Source organism: Wyeomyia smithii, chromosome 2, assembly GCF_029784165.1.
Source record: "Wyeomyia smithii strain HCP4-BCI-WySm-NY-G18 chromosome 2, ASM2978416v1, whole genome shotgun sequence".
Classification (NCBI taxonomy): Eukaryota; Metazoa; Arthropoda; class Insecta; order Diptera; family Culicidae; genus Wyeomyia; species Wyeomyia smithii.
In genome coordinates this window covers 277,387,886-277,409,293 of record NC_073695.1, presented here as the reverse complement: position 1 = coordinate 277,409,293, position 21,408 = coordinate 277,387,886, and the positions used below count along the sequence as shown (strand labels likewise).

The 21,408-nt window shown below is 42.3% G+C and overlaps 2 protein-coding genes across 3 annotated transcripts in view; both read right to left on the bottom strand.

Moving 5' to 3' along the window:
- LOC129720896 (toll-like receptor 6) overlaps positions 1-21,408 on the bottom strand; it is a 173,507-nt gene that overhangs the window by 101,937 nt on the left and 50,162 nt on the right. For both annotated transcript variants that reach the window (XM_055672784.1, XM_055672786.1), the window contains exon 2: positions 13,399-13,472. The gene's annotated coding sequence lies outside the window, so the exon portion shown is untranslated. The remainder of the gene's footprint in view (positions 1-13,398; positions 13,473-21,408) is intronic.
- Positions 2,418-3,165, bottom strand: LOC129720643 (uncharacterized). The gene is made up of 2 exons (XM_055672131.1): positions 2,920-3,165; positions 2,418-2,864 (listed from the first exon to the last, which is right to left on the bottom strand). Exons 1-2 carry the CDS (start codon positions 3,124-3,126, stop codon positions 2,418-2,420), a joined length of 654 nt encoding a protein of 217 aa, XP_055528106.1. The 5' UTR covers positions 3,127-3,165.

The window sequence follows — 21,408 nt, the reverse complement described above, 5'->3', positions numbered from 1 at the left end:
GGGGGGTTGAGTCTGCGTTACTTATTGTTACGTAGGGGGGAGGGGGGGTAGTAGAGACAGTTACGTAACTGTGATGTTTGCTCGAAATTGAAAACTTCGGAGGGGGGTCAGGCTGATCAGCGTTACGTAATTTTAGGGGGGGGGGGGTCATGTCGAACGTCACCAATCGTTACATAGGGGGGGAGGGGGTCTGAAATCTAGATTTTAAGCGTTACGTAATTTGTGTACGACGCCTTGGTGGTGCGATTTGAAAGTGGCTCTAAATTGGATGTTCGTCACCAGACTGGAAAAAGCGGCGAATTCATCCCATTCATCTCCGGTATCTTCGAAGTTCCATCGCTAGGGCATCGCGTTACGGTGGAGCAACCGGCAGCGGCGGCCCGAAAAACGGGGAGGCAGAAATATGATTTATTAACATGCTGCGTAATGTTTACGATTTAAATGATGCCGAAACGCGCGGCTCGTTCTGAACCGGTTACCATGTATGTTGTTATTTTTTTGTTTTTTGTGAGTCTATTCTATGATGTGCCATAGCGTCTAGAGGGAAGCTTTGCCGTTCGGAGAGAGTCATCCCACGGCAGTGTAATTTAGCGTTTGATGTTGGATATTTGATGTTTCATGCGATGCCGTTTCGGTACGAAAGAGAAGCGTGTTTGAAAGCACGCTGCCATTTGGAAGACCCGAATTTACATACGTTACAACATGAGTCTATGCGAAATTGGGTATGATAAAAATGATTTAAGAACTCTATCTCTTTTGGGAACGAGTTATTATGTGGAGCATAATTTTATTCAATTCGACCATCAGCTTTCCGATAATTTCAATTAAGCCTTAGTTATGGCTCTTTCATATTGCACCTCTATCAATGGGAAAGCTTTCTTACGTCTTCGTTCGACACGTTCGACGAAATTCATCTGGCTTCGAAGAGAACAAAATGTAAGCTTAATAACGAAATTCTTCGGGTGGTAATTTCTCCTCAACACTTGTCTCTCATGTGAGCTCATAAACGAGCGTAAGTGAAAAATGTCCTGCTCGGTCATCTTTTCCGCCATCCATTACGTCTTTACTCTCCACTAAAGCACGCCTTCGACTTTGCTCACATTGACAGCAGCAAACGACAGTAACGATCGATCCGAGGGCTTCTGCAATGGCACGATAAATTAAAACTAGGAAATATTCTGCTCCACTCATGTAGCAAACATTAAGAAATGCTCCGGAATTACTTCCGGGAACGAACGGAGCATCAGTTGCTGTGGAGAATGTCCTAAATCTTGCTACTCGTTAACGACCTCCAATGGCAACCGGTCACAAAAGTAAGCAGCTTTTTCGGGTGGGAGTTGCAACGGCTAGAATTCCAGAAAGTGGTGGGTGAAAGCAGCATCAATACAGATAAACACGAGTGTCAGCTCTAAGTGCAAAATTTGAAAGCTCCTACCCTTATTCGCAGAAAGAATTTGGTCTCATATTTCAAAAGCATCTCGACTGCTCAGCCTTTGCCCGATTGACCTCGTTTTTTGGGTACGCTGAGCAGGAAAAAGTAATATCCCTTTTCCGAAGTTATTCAGAACGGAGAGTCGACACCGAAGGCAACAAGGTAGCGAAGAAATTCGAGGAAAGGATTTCGACACGTGAAAACGGGACATAAGTCGGCTTGGCTAATGGTTACCCCCGGTGTTGGATTCGACGGAAACAAATAAGCTGAAAGAAAAACTTTTCAATGTCCACGGGCTTTCCATTTCAAAGGGTTTTAAGTTCAATAACGTTGATAATAATACACCAATAAAAAAAAAACACAGTGAAATCATTATAAAAATCATAAAATAAATTTTTTCTCAAATGGTTTTAATTTAAGTACTATAACGTAACTTCCAGGTACTTTCAGAATTGGCACGTCTCTACCTGGAACCCGAAAGAACCGGAAAACCACTTCCGTCTTCGCGTGCGGCGCCTGGTCTGGGGCACTTAAAGATTTAAGACATCCTCCCACTACGAGCAAAGTGGAACACGAATGCTCACATGGGCCGACAATGAAAAGCTTTCAACAGTCGTTACTTACGCGCATCACACGCACATGATGGCCGTAATGCTGATTTATCACCTGCGAAATGAATTATTCAGGGGGCGAAATTTACGACCCATGTAATGCCAAGCGCGGGATGGAGGAAAATCGCGGAAATGAGCAATTGCTTGAAACAAATGAACGAAGCTGGGCCTGCGAGCGGACGATTTTGGCGTCCGGAGGCGCCAGGCGACGAAAATGCGTTACTAAAATGGTTTCCTAAATGAAATTAGCATTTTGCGATTACAATAAGAAAAACGACAAAATATAAATTAACATTTAATTCGGTTTATTTTGTACATTCATTCATTCTCATATCGATATATTACATAACAAAAACGTAATATAAAGATTTCCACTAAACCAAACGCAAATGTTCAAAGTTCAGCATAGTGAGAAAGTACTGATAAACTGAATCATAAAACTGCTCGCCCTCGCCGACGATAAAACAATCGTACTCGGTGTTGATCAACTCGAAGGAGTACAGCTTCGGACCCTTCATACTGCAAAGGTTGCTACCTTGCAGCTTCATATCGTACTTCAGACCTAGGGCTTTTGGAATAAGGCTGCACTTCTCCTGATCTGTGAGAAAACCATTCAAAACGATCTTTCGGGCGGCTGCAACTTTTTCCTGGTCCATTTTCTCAAAGTACCGATGTCGGTCGGACAGATTGATTGAGGACTTGCGGATGTCGGATTTCTTTAGTTTTCGATAGTTCCGAATAACACGTTGGGCGTCGGTGAGCGACGAATGGGCTGCCTGCTCCAACGGTTGTATCTGTAGCTTTTGGTTTCCCATTATCGACTGTTAGAAAAATCTAACGATAATTCCAGTTTACTAAATTTTTACGAACACTCACCACTTGTTTTGTTTCCATTCCAGGGCACGCTGACTGTTTTGCATCATTTACTGTTTGTGCGACGCGACGCTTGTATTCGTGCTCGGGAGTCTGAGCCGAATTCGAATGGTAAACGCACTCCAGCGCGGGAAGTGAGAGTGGTTTACTCTCTATGCTGATTCGACGCAGTTTAAGCATTTTATCCGGTGAGTAAACAAATGTACTCATGCTTTTTCTAACACTTTACTCGAGCAGATTGCAACTTGAAATGCTTAAAACAGAAGTTCGGGTTACTTGGCGGACTTTGAATGTGTGCGTACTTGAACGATTGAAGTGCGCGTTTCAGAGAAAGCACAGGTTGCTTTGATTGATTTTGGATTTAGGGCAACGTTGCCATTAAACCAGCTGAATCAGGCTTTTGTAAAAGGTCATCACTACAAATTTTGCAATTTTGTTTCATTAAATGTTACATACGGACGGTATTCGATTAAAGGGTTTTCGATTTATTATAGTAGAATTAAATGGAAACATAACCTATTCTCAAGATTTAGTTTGAGGATTCCAAGTCCTTGAAGGTGTCGCTTGATGAGTTCTGGCTAATACGGGAGTATCCGAAACACACCCGAGACAGGTTTGCTTATGGTCTATGACGACATTTGATATGACCACCCAAGTAATTAAAGGGATGGTACGGTTCTTACTACTGCTTTGATCATGACCTTCATATTATCGGAACATGTTTCGGCCATCTGCTCGTAACTGGTTGACCGAAACGGGCCATCCACTTCGGCAACATAAAGGACCATAATATCTTTCTTTTGACGGTTGTTGAGCTCAAATTGGTTAAGAGATAGACGAGAAAACTAAAACAATATGGTTACACAAAACCGTTCCCTTTTGTCACATGTGTGTCAAAATCAAACAGAGTCATTGGTATGAATATAATATTGGAAACATAAATTATATCTACGTGGTAGTGATATAATTATTCTTAAATAATTTATTCCAAATCATGTAGAAACCATCAATAAATCTCTATATAGGTTCTCTATCGAAAAATTTTAGACCCGTATTTTCTGTTCGGTAACACTTTTTGAAGTGGGATAGTTCAAAAAATTAACTTTTTTCCAAAACTTGCATTTGTTTTAAATTTTTCTGCGCAGCAGGCTGCGCTAGCATATAGAACAGTCCAAGTCGTTATCTTCATCTATAGTTCAAGTCGTTATGATTCTGTTAAAAGTTATGGCATCAGAAATATTAAAAATTTGATAACCATGTAAATACTATGGCCAAATTCCGGAGAAAGGGAATTCCGTGCAGTAGACCCTATCGAACACACTTATTTCAATATAACACGTCTACTACACTGCCCATAATTCAAAAATTGGCTAATATGCCATTTTTTACCAAAATCGAGAAAACAGTTTCTCGTGATGGTAAACACCCTTAACAAGGTCCCTACGAAAGCCGATTGTCAAAAAATGCATTTGGGAAGGCAGCAAATGTGAAACAATTTTGGCTAATATCCAAAATAATTGAGAACTTGGCCAATATCCAATATCATTCAGCCTGTGGCTTGTACACGAACCAGTGTGTTATTACTGTACTTTGTTTCGTCTAACTTTTGAAAGTGTGTTGTAGTCTGGTGGTCACTGGCCTCAGGTAAGGGATCGTAAGGCCATTGCATTAAATTTTACTTTTCTTTACGAAGAATATTTGATGCAACAAGTATTTATTCGTTGTGCCGCAAAACCCAATGGTCAAAAAGCGTGACTGTTTCCTTCTGTCATGAATATTTATATTCTTAGAAATACTGTTTAGCTCTTTGATTAGAGGTTATATTGAAGAGAAGATTTAGATTTCACTTTGGATTTGATGAGAAAAAATTGGAAAGTGGATTTTCGTCCTCACTCGGGCTTCCGTATTTTTTTTTTATTGAATTTAAAGCCATTTTTATCACCAACGAGCACGATATATTTCACATCGTATGGATATTAGCCAAATTGCACACCGGTTTGTCAACTGACCTTTCGTTAATAATTGAAAAAAACGGCTACTGCGTGAAAAATACTTGGCGGGTGGAATTTTCCTGCAAATTTCTTTAATTAAACTGAACGGCAAGGTTTCAGCTTGTATGAAAGGTGATATACTCAATAAAAAGTTGACATGGACAGTCAAAACATTTTGTACCGACAAAAAACTTTAAAATGCGTTTTTCTCGAATTGATGCCTATGGCATATTAGCCAATTTTTGAATTATGGGCAGTACAGTTGCGGCACAGCAGCGAAACGGAGCGTTGGTTTCGTAGTGCTGGGAAAACAGAAAACAAGAGTCATCCAGTGGAGGTCCGTCGATGACCGTATATGCGTGTTGAGGATTAAGGGCAGATTCTTCAGCAACAGTTTAATCACCTACGTACCGACAAACTACAAATCCGATGAAGTCAAAGATGAGTTCTATGAGATGCTTGAGCGAATCTATGACGAATGCCCAAAACACGACGTAAAAGTCATCATCGGAGACGCAAACGCACAGGTTGGGAGGAAGGAATTCTTCAATTCGGTCATTGGACGGCCGACAACGGCCTGAGGCTGATAAACTGTGCCGCGGCCAGAGGAATGGCCATATGTAGCTCCTATTTTCCACGTTTGAATATTCGGAAACACACCTGGAGGCATCCAAATGGAGAAGCCTGCTACTAGATCGATCACGTACTGATTGACGGTCGCCACTCGGATGTTACTGTTGTTAGGACTTTTCGGGGACCAAACATTGACTCTGACCATTATCTCGTGGTTTTAAAGATCCGCGCACGGTTGAGAAACTTGCTGAAATCTCGCACAGAGAGGACGACGCGTGTAAGACAGCGTAATGGCTGGTTCGATGTCGAGTGCCAGAGAGTGACAGATAAGAAGAACCGTGCCAGAAGCCGCATGCTCACTGCGGCTACGCGTCAGAACAGAGAGAGGTACAGGGGGGCAAGAGCTGCCGAAAATAGAACCCACCATCGGAAGAAGCGCGAGTACGAGGAGCAGGTGCTCACCAGCGCAGAGGACAGCTATACTCAAAACGACGTGCGGAGATTCTATAGAACTGTCAACAGATTCAAGAGCAGAAATTTCTTTGTGCCGGTCATGTGTAATGACAAGGACGGCAAACTGCATCCTGATAAACCGACGGTTGCAGCCAGGTGGAAGGAGCGTTTTCGAGAGCTATTGAACGGTGAGGAGCCGGAACAGGATGACGATTATGAGTGACGAACAAGCTGTGGAGCCACCAACACAGGAGAAGGTGGTAAAGGCGATTAGTGAGCTGAAAAACGGCAAGACCACTGGGAGGGACGGTATCCCGGCCGAACTTCTAAAAGCAGGAAGCAAACGGCTTTACTTTGCGATCCACCAGATAATACTAAGGATCTGGGCGGATGTACAAATGCCGAACGACTGGTTGGAAGGCCTCATATGCCCTATCTACAAGAAGGGTCATTGATTGGATATTTGCAACTATGGAGGCATTACGTTGCTCAACTCCGCATATAAAGTGCTCTCCCGTATCCTGTTCTTCAGATTGAGACCCGAGGAAACTAATAAAGCAGAGTCGTATGACGCTGGAGGAATCGAAATCATGCGTGCGGATAGCTGGCGAGACATCAGCCGCGTTCGTAACGTCGGATGGACTGAAGCAGGGGGATGCGCTCTCCAACTTACTGTTTAACATCGCTCTTGAGGGTGCAGTACGAAGAGCAAACATGCAAAGAAACGGTACGACCATCACTAAATCTCACATGCTTCTTGGTTTTGCGGATGACATCGATATCATCGGTAACGACCGTGGGGCCGTGGAGGAGGCCTTCGTACCTTTTAAAAGGGAAGCAGCGAGATAGGGACTTGTCATTAACTCTGCCAAAATGAAGTACGTGGTAGCTGGCAGGGAGCATGGGATATTTTGTGGTGTTGGTGCTGAGGTGGAGATAGATGGGGAACGATTTGAAGTGGTTGACGAATTCGTTTATCTTGGTACGCTTGTGACATGTGACAACGATATGAGCCGTGAAGTGAAACGACGAGTTGCAGCTGCGAACAGGGCTTTCTACGGACTGCGTAACCAGCTAAGGTCCCGTAGTTTGCAAACTCGCACAAAACTAGCGCTGTATAGGACGCTGATACTCACGGTGGCCCTTTACGGACATGAAACATGGACGCTGAAGGAAGCTGATCGACGAGTGCTCGGAGTTTTTGAGCGTAAAGTTCTGCGATCGATACTTGGCGGTAAATTGGAAGGTGGAGTGTGGCGCAGACGCATGAATCACGAGTTGTACCAGGTATACAAACATGCTGATATAGTGAAGGTAATACAGCGGGGCAGGCTTCAGTGGGCTTGACACGTAGCCAGGATGCCTGACGAGAGAGCTGCCAAAACTATCTTCAGTAGAGAACCAGGAAGAGGTCGTCGACTCCGTGGTAGGCCTCGCACGCGGTAGATGTGCGCGGTGGAAGAAGATGCACGATCTGCTGGTGTACGAGGAGACTGGAAAACGGCTGCCCAAGACAGAAGAAGCTGGACATCTCTAATTAGTTCGGCCCTAGACCGGTGAACGGTCCGTTAGCCAGAAAAGTAAAGTAAAGTAAGTAAGTAAGCAAATACTGTTAACAATGATAAAATAATGCTTGAATTCCGTCCTGTTTCACCTTTATCTTCAATGTCCATGATGATCACCTTAGTGTCTCTAATCAAAAACACAAATTAATCCACCTAACGGTGAGGCCTAGCTTTTTTCATTCGAAAAATGAGTGAAGTTTCTACTTATACCTGTTGAACTACATGTTTAATTATTACAAAATCCATCAGTTAAAGGTTTTCAAGACTGGCAGCACCCGACAGTCCCAGACCAGATCGTCTAGGGGGTCAATGGTCGAATGGGCAGTCGACTCGCAAAAGTTACAATTACCTGGAGGTATCTCTAACGAACGAATCATGCCGCTCTCATTAACCAAAATGCACTTATTCACCCATTGGAACCGATGCCAGTGAGGTCTCATTTATAGCAAATAACGGACTTTAGTTGGACCTCGTAATGGCACTACATCGCTAGGCCGGCACCTGCATCGAGCTGCCCTAGTAAAAAAAGTCGTGTGCAGTGGTCTTCGTCCCGTAAAACCTGGCAGGCTTTCCAGTCCAGATTCTCTTACGCCAGTCGGGGACGTCATAGTGCTCATAAACGCTATGGCGACCTACCCTAACTATGACCTCACTGCTTTGGCATAGACCACCATGGAACCGCATAGGTGACTACTCCACCATGCACAAGTATCGAGACTAAAAGGAGGAGTCATTAACAAGCATGAATTCAACGAACAAGAAACTAGTGGCGGGTGCGGAGGGACTACCAAATCCCTTCTCGCGAGGTGGCATCTAGCGATCTCCGTATAAAAAGGGCGGAGACGGAGGCGCGGGTAAACCCGGTGGTGGAAAGGCAGTTTCCACACCGATCATAGCAGTTGACGGCCGCTTGCTACTTAAGGTCATCAATGCAATATCGCCAGGTATCTCTTCTGCTTCGGGTCACCATCGACGAGGCTCAACAGAAGAGCGCCGAACTTTTAGCTCGGGCAGAAGCCTTCTAAAAGGAGGTCGCTAAGCGAATGAGACAGTCCCTGGGTAATCGGTTTCCGAGAATGTAAAAAGCTGACGGGTTTAGCTTCAGAGTACAAGCTTTCAAGAAAGTGAGGAGGAAAACCCAGCTCAAGGATTAAGAGACGAATGTGCGGAGCATCCGTCCATTTTGCACTAGCGAGATAATCCTGGAGCTCCGAAAGGATGCGAAGAACAAGGGCTCTTCCTACAGAAGGTAACCGAGCAGGTCCTAGTCAGAGATGTGCATGTTCGGGCACTCAGCCCGGAGGTGATTCTCTAGCTTAAAAACCTGGACGAGATCGCCGAGGAGTGCGACGATATACAAGCCCTCAAAGAGAAGTGCAGGATGGAGGTGGCCACTGAGTAAATTCGCCTCCAAATGGGACCAGCGGGAACTCAAGTGGCTATGTTACTACTAGCGTCGGCGGATGCAAAGCCTGAAGTTTACCCAGCAACCGGACGTTTGCTTCAGGTGCTTTAAAAGGATTGCGGGGTTTCTCCCAAGTGCCTGATATGTACCGGAAAACGTATGTAAACATGTAAAACTGTATGGGAGGCCCCATGTTCCCAGCTGGAAACTATTCAAGCTGGTCATAACGGGGATAACGCGCCTGAACCTGAACCACTGCTACGCGATTAAGCAACAGCTATATCAAGCAGCCTCTTACTCGTTGTCGGATATCGCCAACGTATCGGATTCCTAGAAACGGTTGCGGATAAGTCCAGTATGGCGGCCATATTGACGAAAAGGTGGTTCCCGGTTCAGGAGGTTGTTTCACGGGTACGCCAATGTGGACAGAGTGTTTTACTGCAGTTGTTACACTTCACCCGAGTGTTCTACTGCAGTTGTTAAGGTTCACCCGTATGGCCGACCGACAACCTCAACATAGATCTGGTCAACGTTGGGACCAAATTTACAATACAGTAGAAATGGTGCGGAGTCAATCATCGATGTGACGTTCTCCTGCCCAGGACTGATCACGAACTGGAGGGTAGACGAGTCACAGACAGACAGACATTTGATGCAAGCTGAATAGTATGAAACAGTATATTTTCCCGATTTTCCTTCGCTGGACTAAACTACCGATACTAGATACCTTGTTTCTCGTAGGAGAAATAAGAAAGCAACAAAAAAAAGTAGTTATGAAGCTTTCCTTTTTTTGTAAATATAGGTGAAAAAACATAGCCAAGAATTAAAAAGTTAGAAAATTACAGGGTGATAAATCGAAAGAGATAGTTGTTTCTATCCAGGGTTACGTTTTATTAGGTTCAAGTAGTATTTGTTTAATAAAATCAATCTAATCTGATTCCAAAGTATTATCATAGCTTTTGCACTTTCGGAAGTCGTGCCTGTAAGCAATTGAAGTCTCACTGTTTTGAACGATAAAAAACTTCAAATTTTCGATATCGATTTATTATGCTCAATGTCTCAAAAATACACGAACCATACATGAATCGTGGAGATCGTTCCAGAAATCAGAATGTTTTCAAGCTGGAGGACTCCCAGAAATTCGATCAACAATTTTTTGTTGGAACAACACTAGATCTCGACAAGTTTGAGTTGCAATTTTTTGAACGATCAAAAAACTGAAACTTTGACCGTTTTGATGAAATTCAAAGATCAAGTTTTACCAGAGAGAGGAAACTGGCAACAAGGCCCATTGTTTGTGCGCGTTTTTATCTCCACGTAATTTCTTCATTACAAGTGTGTTTCGAGCGAAAATAAATGGTGAAATCAACTAAAATTACTAGTGTTGGTGTTCCAAATAACAGAACTATCGGATTATGCAGCCTTAGGAGGATTTCGTGCGAGTTAAGTGATATTACTTATTTAGATTTTTTTTTTCTGTTCGAGTTGCTCGCGTTGGCACACTATATGCTCAAGTGCAATTGTTTTTTGACTTGTAGGTGGCGTTGTATATTTTTGCTTTGATCATCGATGTGTAGAGGTAGATTCATACAGATCTGTTACGTATGTATTTTTGTTTGAGGGTAGAAGAAAAATAAACTTATTATTTACCAAAATGTTTGTAAATAAACAGAGGATGACTTGTTCATACGAATGCGTCACTTAGCACATATTTTTAGAGTTTCGGTTTTATTTTTAGGTGAACATTGGACTTTGTTCGCGTAGGTCTTGTTTGACAATGTTCGACTAAGAGGTGAAGTTTCTTTAGACTGGCTGACTAACGATTGATTTGCTACTAATGAAAGTTACGTCAAACCGTCGGATAACAATAAGCGTATAACTAAATTATTAAGAGTCTAAAATCTACGTACTCATTCACCCATAACCATAAAACATTAAACAGTAAAATTGCTATAATAATAATCTAAAAATTCAACTGCTAAAATACAAGTGAAACTAAAAAATCGGTAAATCACAAAAGCTTCAGCTCTTCGTAGCTCTCAAAATTCATACTTATAATATAATCAATTATCGACCCGCAACATCTAACTGATGTATCCCAGAGCCTCCATTTCCTACTAAAATTTCCCATCTCACGTAACATTAGAGTTCTCTGCGGTTCTCTTAAGTAAATGTTGGACTAACATTCCTTTTCTGTTCCCCAACAGTTGCAAGGACGTGGCCAGGGCGGTAACAATTGTCTGAAGACATCTGACCTTTGTTTAGCAACATTTGATTAGGTCCCGAATTCCATGTTGCTGCTCACAGACGAGGGTAATTTGTTCTCGTAGACAGAGTATTGTTGCTGAAACCACATATGAAGTTGTGCAGCTGTTAATGCTATTCTAATGCTATGCTATTCAAAGATCAAGTTTTACCATACATTTCATTACCCAAAAAATTTGACAATACAAAAGGGGGGAGGCTACGCTACTGCTTCGAAATACATTTCGACAAAGAAAACGATACAAAAATCATGAGATGAAAACAAAAACACTTTTAAAAATGTCATCAATCAATTAGGAATCTATGGCCATGAAATGCATTGCTAAATCGTTTATCGCCTGATGTTAATTTCGAAATTGATGATGATTTTGGTGGATAGTAGAGACTTTTATATTGTATCAAAATTTATCAATAAACTAGAATTTTCATGCGAAACAAAATTTCGACCGATTTCATACAAACCAAAGGAGGGCAACATCAATGGAGACTTGTTTTGTGATAAAGAGGCGCAAAATGAAAAAAAAAAATTGAAACACCACTTACTTTACAGTTCGGAGAAACATGTACAAACATCCAAATATTAATTTTTTCATATAGCTTCTGATAAGCCTCTGTGAAACTAAGAGATAATAACAAAACAATGGGTACTAAATTTTATACATTGTCAGCAACTAGTACAGGTCTGCCTCGATTATGCGGAGGAAATGGCTCGAGTTGAATTTTCTACATTTGACAAACATCTACATACAGTCGCTAGATAATTTGTATATTTTAGGTCGGCATATTTACCGACTACAATATTCTTTTTATCAACTAACTGACAACAAACACTATTTTGGGATGACTAATATTAAAAAAACATAAAAAATTGACTCGAATTTGCTTCCTGTTCTTGAATAATAAATGCTTATTCAGAAATGGCCAGAAAAATAAAAAAATAACATGCTTTCGGATTTAAAAGCACATATTTTTATAAACACAATTGTAGCAAAATCGAAAACGCACCAATTTGACAATAAATGTCATACTACATTCAAGCACCATTCAATAAACTAAGCAAGAAATGTTCACCATTACTGTAGTAATTTTCTTCTATTGCGATTGAACTCCAGAACTCATTATCTGAGAAAGGTCAGCAGCAATCGTAGAAAACATTACAAACCGAGCACAATAATAATGTGTGATAAAGTGCGAGTAGAATTGAAGTCAATATCCTGACCCTAACGTACGAGAGAACCTGACATGCCGAAATCCGTTTCACACCGAGAAGCCAAGCATCCGACAGCTTGGGAAAGAAGAAATATTTAGCACCCCGTGGCAAACGGCATGAAGAAATATAGGTAGAATGAGGAGCACAGAAAAAAAACGAGTACCGAACTGAGAGCGCTGCACAGAGCGCAGCATAAATTGTATTTTGATACTCTACCTCTCGGATGCCATGCACCCAGCCGCGGTCAGGTCGATGGTCGTGTACACAGCCATACGGCAGTGCTGCGAACCCGATCCGAAATCCTCGGGGGGAGCCAAACAGAACACATCCGGCAGCAGAGATTGTCGAATTCTTCGTTCGACTCGCAGCTCTCCGAAGTGCACTGGCGGCATCAACAACAGCAGCAGGATTCGTGTTCCAGAAAGTGAGAAACGGTATGTCCTTAAAAGGGATTGCGGAAACCCTGCTGTGACTTCCATCCACCACTCCTAGATCTGTCTGCACCCAGCGTAGTTTATGTTTTTATGCTTTCTATGGATTGTAACTAGCTCAAACGCACGCGCTTCTGTCAGCAACCGTCCACGGTGGGTACCCAAAAAGCCATAAAACCTTTTACTTCACAACAGAGCAATTTGAAGTCAAGTCCGTAGTGTTCCGGAATAAGAAAAAAAAAATACTCAAAAGTCACAGTTTTGTACCTTGCTGCTCGATGCTGGCTGCCTGCCACCACCAACTGCTGTGAACTTCGGAGGATTGCGTTATAAAACGATATTGCTCTCCTTCCAATCGGTGCTACGTTCGGGTTTCCTTTTCCAGGAAACCCAGATATGATAGTCCTCACTCTCCTTCTATATTATTTCCCGTGTGCCATACGGTGACCTCATTGGATTGATTTTTTTAGTGTGGCAGATCATAAAACTACTAATATATCTCCAATTCAGAGCCAATACGAGTCCCACCCAGTTGAAGATGCCCGAGTTTATTTTATGACGCTTCAAACAAATCAACCAATCGACTTACCGGTTTGATTGATCAATAGTCCTTTGGGAATGGTTGGAAATGACACCGTTGCTGCTAGATATTATATAAGATTCCTGGAAAAGAGAACAAAGCAATATTTCGATTAGATTTGGGTGATTGGCGTGAAAGAAAGGAAAGTCACACAACGACCCAAAATAGCGCAAAACATCGCACATAATTTGACATCGACATGTGTTACTAATGAACCTTTAGGAAAGCCAGAAAAAAATCATCCGAAAATAACCGATAATAATGGGACGTCAATAAGTGATTATCGTGAAGGTAAAGAGAAGAAAGAAAAAAACACATATCCAAGCGAATCTTGGAACCAGCCCAGCCCGAGTGGAGCTAGATAATTGCTCCCAGATACAAAGTAGGATAACGAGGTAGAGATAGAAAAAGAATAGCCAGACAGGCCACGTCCAGCGCCATCCATCCATCACGTGTGCCTTTCGGCTCTCCGTCAGCAGGTACGTACATATATCGATCCTAGTTCGAACACTATGGAGCAATTACACAATCATAATTATAGTCATTTAAGTTGTTAAATTATTGCAATTACTTTTTGTTCTTCCCTCGCTTCTTCCACTTCCAACTGTACTCTATAACAAGACTTCCCTATGATAGTGCTTCGAAATGAAGTAGCCTCTTTGCTCAAACTTCTGTCTTGTTGATCATTAGAACAGCAATTCTTGAAGTCCTAATTCATCATTCATACCAGCGGTAATTATGTTCGAAAGAACTTTTCCACCGCGATGCCTTCTGATGGGCTTCCGTTCAGCGTGATTGTACAGAAAATTCAAATTCCAACTACATCCAATTAGGTGATCGAACGAACCGAAACCGGCAGCATAATTGCTGGTGGGGAAATTTCACCATCACTGCTGCCTCCCCCGTAATGATGACGATGACTTCGGTGGCAGCGGACATGGCGAGAGATGAAATTGAAAAATGTTCGTTTATTGGTTTGACTGACGACGCGATTCTCAGCAGGGCAAAGCCAAATCTGAAGTCAAAAGCACTTAAATTTTACTAAAGTATGCTCTTTCATTCGCGTTGCTCGAGAACTTATCTGACCCGAACCGGAGCGGAGCGGGGATGGGATGAAGGCTGGCGGTGCCGGTAGTATGCTCTCGCAAGCTGAAACGGATAAATAATTTATTACGCGCAATATTCGCAGGCAAATTCAATTATTTCTTAATTTCTCTACTGCGCGCAACCAAAGTGCCGCGGTAGATGCGCCTCCCGGCAAGCGGGAAAGTTAGCCGTCCGAAAGTGAAAAAGCCCTCTCTTTTCTTTGCTGCTTTCTTGTAATTTGAGGGAAATAAAGCACTTCAACCACAAGTGCCCTCTGTTGTGGGGTGCTTGAAAATTTTCCAAGAGGATCGCTTTTGCATTGCGGTCAGGACAGGGTCCGTTGGTGGGGTCGGAAGGGGGGTTCTTGCGGAAATCACCGGCTGTTTAAAGTAAAAGAAACAAATCTGCCTTCAAGGTTGACAGTGAAAAGCGAGACAATATAATGGAGGGAAATTTTTATTATTTCAGCTTTCTTTGCGATACAAGACGTAAGATCCATACATCCGATTCGTACATTATTTAAGTATTGCAAATTAAATCTTTGATGAAATTATCGAAAAATGTACTTTTTGTGTACGTTTTGTTTGGTTCTACCTCAGTTATATACCATTGTATTCATGAGGATCAACTGGAGAGGGGTAAAAATCTTAGAAAAGCAATTTCCACCTTCCTTCAAGAACAACGCCTTTAATATTGGAATACATGCTACAGGCAACAAATTCTAGGTAAAGTAGTGTCAAGTTATCAAGTGGAAGACCTGTTAATGGATTTCATACATAAAAAACAAATGTTATTTACACTATTCATGAGTGTTTGTAAGTCTTTTTTTTTTATTGTAAACCTTTTATCAGGCCCGCAGCTACCTAATGGGCTAGGGAGGGCTTAGCCCCCACGCGTTTGCATTGCCTCTAGTGCAATTTTCCTAACTCGTATAAATGAAGAGAATTCTTCAACTATACATACTTTTTACATTAGTTTTTTACATTTAAGCTAAATGTATTATTTTTAATTCACTCCTTTCATAAAAAAAACGTCAGAAAAGAGAAGAGAAATCTTCCGGTACGTATAAAATCGATAGAGTACATAACAACATGTGCGAAAATTTTAAGGAAATTTTTCGTCCATTTCTGTTGGTTTACGGTAAATTTTATTCAAGCGACTCAGTGGGGGTAGGAGGTACTTAAATGCCCCCACTTCAAAGAAATTTTTCAAATAATTTCAAACGAATTAATATTTTCTTCTGTTTCTTCTGTAGCTAAGAATCATTTTTAAGCCATTTTTGGTTGACTTTAAATCATAGTTTATTTCGATCTTCTTTGTCTAATTAAAGCGTCTTAGCCTTGATTTCCATTGATGACTTTTTACAGCATTTAGAGACCTTTTTCGACCATTTAAAGCTGAATTCGGATTTCATTATTTTGTTGAAAAGCCTCTAGAAGTGTGTTTTGAATATTTAGAAACATTGTTTATATTTCACGAGCTGACCCGACAATCTTCGTTTCGCCGATTGTTTTCTTTATTTAATATAATTCCGAGCATTCTAAATTGACTCCACATACTTCCAACGAGTGAGCCTTAAAGTATCGGTATCGGTACGTCAAATCTTGTCTCATTACATCATTTTGTTTAGCCCAGATTTCGACGCATAGTCCGTCGTGATTATTCTTATGATCTACTGCTTTATTCATACATAATGTTGATTTTCAAAAGTTTTGTTTCGAAAGAATTTAAATTTGAATTCAAATCGATGACATTCGTCGTTTTTCGCCGTTAGAATTGCAAGTGCATGGTTCACGTGATTCTGAACGATACTCAGAAACACATTCGCAATGAGTTTCTCTTTTGTCGATATTAAGCGGCAGAAATATTGCATGAGCGAACTCAATCGAACGAAAATTTCAACTAGTACCTCTCAATTACCAATCGCTAACAATTGTTTCGAGAAGATTTCTGTAGTCGGACGCTAAAATACCTAAATCAAATAGCCTAAATAATCACATATCTTAAACAATTTAATTATTTTTTTCAAAGAGAAATTATTAAAAGAGACTTTTCTGGTTGTTTCTCTATATACAAAAAATACCCTTAAACGGTTCTTTTAGACGCTGAGAATATAACCCATAGTGGTTGGAACTCAGCCGTTTTGAGTTTTTTGAAAATATTTTACTGAAGTAGAATGTTATAAGAAATCAGAAAAAAAAATTATATTTTTCCATTGAACTTTACTTGAAAATATTACTAGTCCGTCCAGATACGTACTTTAGTTGCTACATACAACCACCATTAGTGCTTATGTGGACTGGTCCAGTGGACCTGATACTGATGCTGCTCGCTACCGCACAAAGACAGCATTTTACTAAAGGAAGTGTCGCTGCATCAGCTGGCCCTACCACTTACTTTACTTTACTTTTATGGCGACAGATCGCTGAAATCCTATGCCGAATCCAGAATACGTTTCCACAAAACTCGGTCTTGGGTTGCTACTCTCCAGTCTCCCCTTACACCCGCTGCTCTGGCGGTCTGCCTCGAAGTCGTCGGCCTCTATCCGGTACTTGCTAAATATTTTCTTTACCGGTCGCTCATCCATCATCCGTGCTACATGGCCAACCCACTGTAACCTGCCGTGTTTCATCAGCTTACGCCACACCCAGTTCTCTAGTTTGCCTCCGAGTATTGATCGCAGAATTCTACGCTCGAAGACCCCAAGCGCTCGTCGATCGGCTTCCTTCCACGTTCACGATTCATTTCCGTTGAGTGCCACCAGGAGGATCAGAGTCCTATAGAGTGCAAATTTCGTACGGATCTGGTGGTACGGGACCTAAACTGGCTACGCAATCCGTAATAACCCCTATTCGCCGCCGCAATCCGCCTTTTCACCTCGCGGCTCACCTTGTTGTCACAGGTCACGAGAGTACCAAGATGAACAAATTCGTCGACCACTTCGAAAGTATCCCCATCCATCTTCACCGCAGCACCAACACCCGTAGAACTACCACGCTCTCTGCCAGCCACCATGTACTTCGTTTTGGCAGTGTTTATAGTGAGTCCAATTCTCGTAGCTTCCCTTTTGAGAGCCGTAAAGGCCTCCTCAACTGCTCTACGGTTAACACCAATTATATCAATGTCGTCCGCAAAGCCCAGAAGCATGTGAGACTTAGTGATGATGGTGCCGCTCCTCTGCACACCTGCCCTTCGTATTGCACCTTCCAAAGGTATGTTGAACAGCAAGTTCGAGAGCCCGTCACCTTGCTTCAGACCATCTAACGTCACAAACGCGTCCGAAAATTCGCCCGCTGTCCTGACGCATGATGTGGAACCGTCAAGCGTCGCACGTAACAGTTTAATTAGTTTTGTTGGGAAACCATGTTCTAGCATTATTTGCCAAAGCTCATTGCGTTTAACTGTGTCGTACGCCGCTTTAAAGTCAATAAACATATGATGCGTCTGCAAGTTGTGTTCTCGAAACTTGTCGAGAATCTGTCTCAAGGTAAACATCTGGTCCGTTGTTGATCGCCCCACTCGAAAACCGCATTGGTATTCTCCAACGAAAGGCTTTCTGCAACGGCCTCAGTCGCTGGAACAGGATTCGGGAGAGAATTTTGTAAGCGGATCGATAATAACTACAGTCGCCTCGATAATAACTACAGTCGAGCCTATGTCCCTTTTTGTAGATAGGGCTTATGAGTCCTTCCAACCAGTCCGTAGGTAGTTGTTCCTCAGAGCATACCGTTAGGATAATCTGGTGAATTGCACTACACAGCCGCTCGCTCCCAACTTTGAAAAGTTAGCCCTCCTTCCCAGCGATTTTGTGGTTCTTTCGGTAATCAGGTTTCCCTCCCTGTCATTGCACATGGCAGGTACTGGCACGGTCCGGTTCCTGATTCCGTTGATCGTTCTATAGAAGCTCCTCGTGTCGTGCCTGGTGAAGCAATTCTCCTCCTCGGCGAGTACGCTATCGTAGTGTTCACGTTTTTTACGGCGATTAGGCCTCTTTTCGGCAGCTCTTGCCTTCCGGTGTTTCTCCCACATGTGAAGCGTTACACGATTAGCTGCTACTAACGTGTAGGCGTAGGCTCGGTTCAGCATCGAACCACCCACTACGCGTGGTTCTCGTTGTCATACCTATCACTTCTCGCGCTGTTTCGCTGACCGCATCATGGATATGCTTGTTCAGATCCACTCCAACTGGTTCCCCGATCCGTCTATCAACTTTCCGAGTATACTCTGCAGCAACTCCTGCCGCTGATAACCTCTGGATGTCTAGACGTATCTTCCTCGCCGATATCGATTTAAATACGTTGGACAACCGGGCGCGAATCTTGCCTACCACGAGATAGTGATCCGAGTCGATGTTTGGCCCTCGAAAGGACCACACATCTATGACGTCTGAAAAGTACCGGCTGTCGATCAACATGTGGTCGATCTGGGAGCAGGCCTCTCCATTGGGGTGTCTCCAGGTGTGCTTCCGAATGTTCAGACATGCAAAATGGGTACTACAGATGGCCATTCCCCTGGTCGCGGCGACGTTCACTTATCTCAAGCCGTTATCGTTGATGGTAGAGTGAAGGCTTTCCCGACCAATAACTGGACGAAAGAACTCCTCTCGTCCGACTTGTGCGTTCGTATCTCCGATCCATACGTTTTCTCAAGGAGCTCATAGAACTTCTCCTTTACGTCATAGGTTTTATCGTTTGTCGGCGCGTACACGTTGATAAGGCTGTAATTGAAGAATCTGCCCTTGATCCTCAATACGCATAGACGGTCAATAACAGGCCTCCACCTGATAACAAGCTTCATTTGGTTTCCAAGAAGCACGAAACCGACGCGCCGTTCCGCTCTGTCGCCGCCACTGTAGCAGATGTGATACTTTAAGGAAGTGCCCGCGGTCGGATCAACCGCCCGGAATTCACGTTCTCCGGTTTTAGACCAACGCATCTCTTGTATGGCCGCTACCTCCACTTTTGCCTTCCGTAGCTCTCTGGCCAAGATACCCGCGCGCAATATTAATAGAGCAGAGGTTAGGCAGATACCGTATTGGTGAAAATGTTGCATGCTTCCTATATGTACACGCCCAACATTAAATCCGATCAAAGCACTCGGGGATATCACATCACAAAGTTTGTTTTGAAAATTGAAGTGCGTTCATTTCTGTGAAGTTAATGGAGTGCATAGGTCTTGAAATGCCGTTTTGCTCAGCAAAATCATGTGAAATTTCATCATACAAAATACGGGAAGATAAACAACCAGTTAGCATGCAGAGTTTCAAGCGGCACCAAAGCAATTCGAAAAAAGTGGACTTCAAATAGAAAAACTTCGATTGCCGGTGTCTTGTCGACCATCGACCGTGTCTCGTTAAAAGTGGTAAAGCGATAATCTTATTAAATATGTACTTATTCTGGTCTTACTGTCAAAAAAAAATTTCAGCCGTTCTAACTATCCGTTATTATACCAAGAGAAAGCAACATACTGTGTTCAAAAGAATCAACATAACAATTTCGTCGAAGAAACTAATTTTGTATTACAACTCGATTGCCAAGTCGATGGGAAATGTGGCCTGGATGTTCTAGCGGACGCAGATGAATTGTCGGAAAGAGATTGTTAAGATGAGACAAAATGATAAATTTCGAAATCGTTGCACCATTACAGGAAAAATTAACAAGAAAACAAGACACTATAGAATAAAAATAGATTTTAATTCTTGATTTATTTGATTTAACTAATAACTTAAAAATGTTGATTTTTTTAAATCCCGGATCGAAATTTAAAATAAATCTCTTGATGTTGTGAATAACCCGTGTTTACCTGTTTTACCGGAACTATTTTCATTTATAACAGTTCCTCTTCACCATATGTTAATAAATTGATTTCCAAAACAACAAAGAAAAAGTTTTTTCACAAAAGTTGTATTTGTTGCTTAAAGTTCTGTTTTATCAATATCTACCAGTGCGTTGTGATGAATCCTGAGACTTTGTGTCGTAACCTACTATGTTTTCGTTACCAAGACAATCAAACTGCTTCGTTCTCCTAACCTGTCAATCTATTATCATTGACCCGCGCGTGCCGGTTCAAGCAGAGTCCTAACATTTCAAGTGCCAAGTTTCCAATCGTTGTCCTTTTCGTTTGCCTAGGTCTAAACCGATTGTTCCGATTCGTATCATTCTTTAGATTGTTCGTAGTATGTTTAGTTCAACATGCTGCCTTACTAGAGCTGCGATGCCTAGTCTCGCGACGGGGCTGCCGTCTTGGGTGAAGCTGGCGAGATACCGCATTTAATAGGTAATCCGTCTGCTCCGGATCAGTCGCTGTTTGAGCCGCCCCAAACCTGGGGACCAGACGCTCAGGCAAGCTGCTCTCCAAGGAGAACAGCTTCCCCTTTCCTGTCAGCATACTACCAAGTTCCCACCGGTTCACCGATCTTCCCTTGGTTGCTCGTATCCCAGTCAGTACCAGGTGGAGGTAGGGATAGGAGTTGCTGGGCATTATGCTTTGGACCATACTGGGGTCTATTTTATGCCAATTAGTACGGGTGTACTGCTGGTACGCAATGCCAAGCCGTTTACCAACTGACCAACCAGCCCTAGCACTAACGACACTGATACCCGCTGCAACTGTTGCTACTATCCGCTGCCATTGCTATCCGTCGCAATGCTACTGCTGCTGCTAAAGGATTCTTAAAAGTTTTTTCCAATCGACGGCTTAAAAAATTAAGAAAAACCACCCAAAATCACCGATTTATTAGCATTTTAAATTGGGAATTATTTCCAATTTATTTTCTGGTTTTAGATTTTCATTTTACATCCCTATGTAGCCGAATTTCCTGAAAGACGTAGATCTATGTGAAAAATCTGATAATCATTTCGTAGCACGGTCATTTGAAGTGACCAAATTGCGAAATTTAAAGTGATGACTGTTCCTATCGAACATGCATTCGGT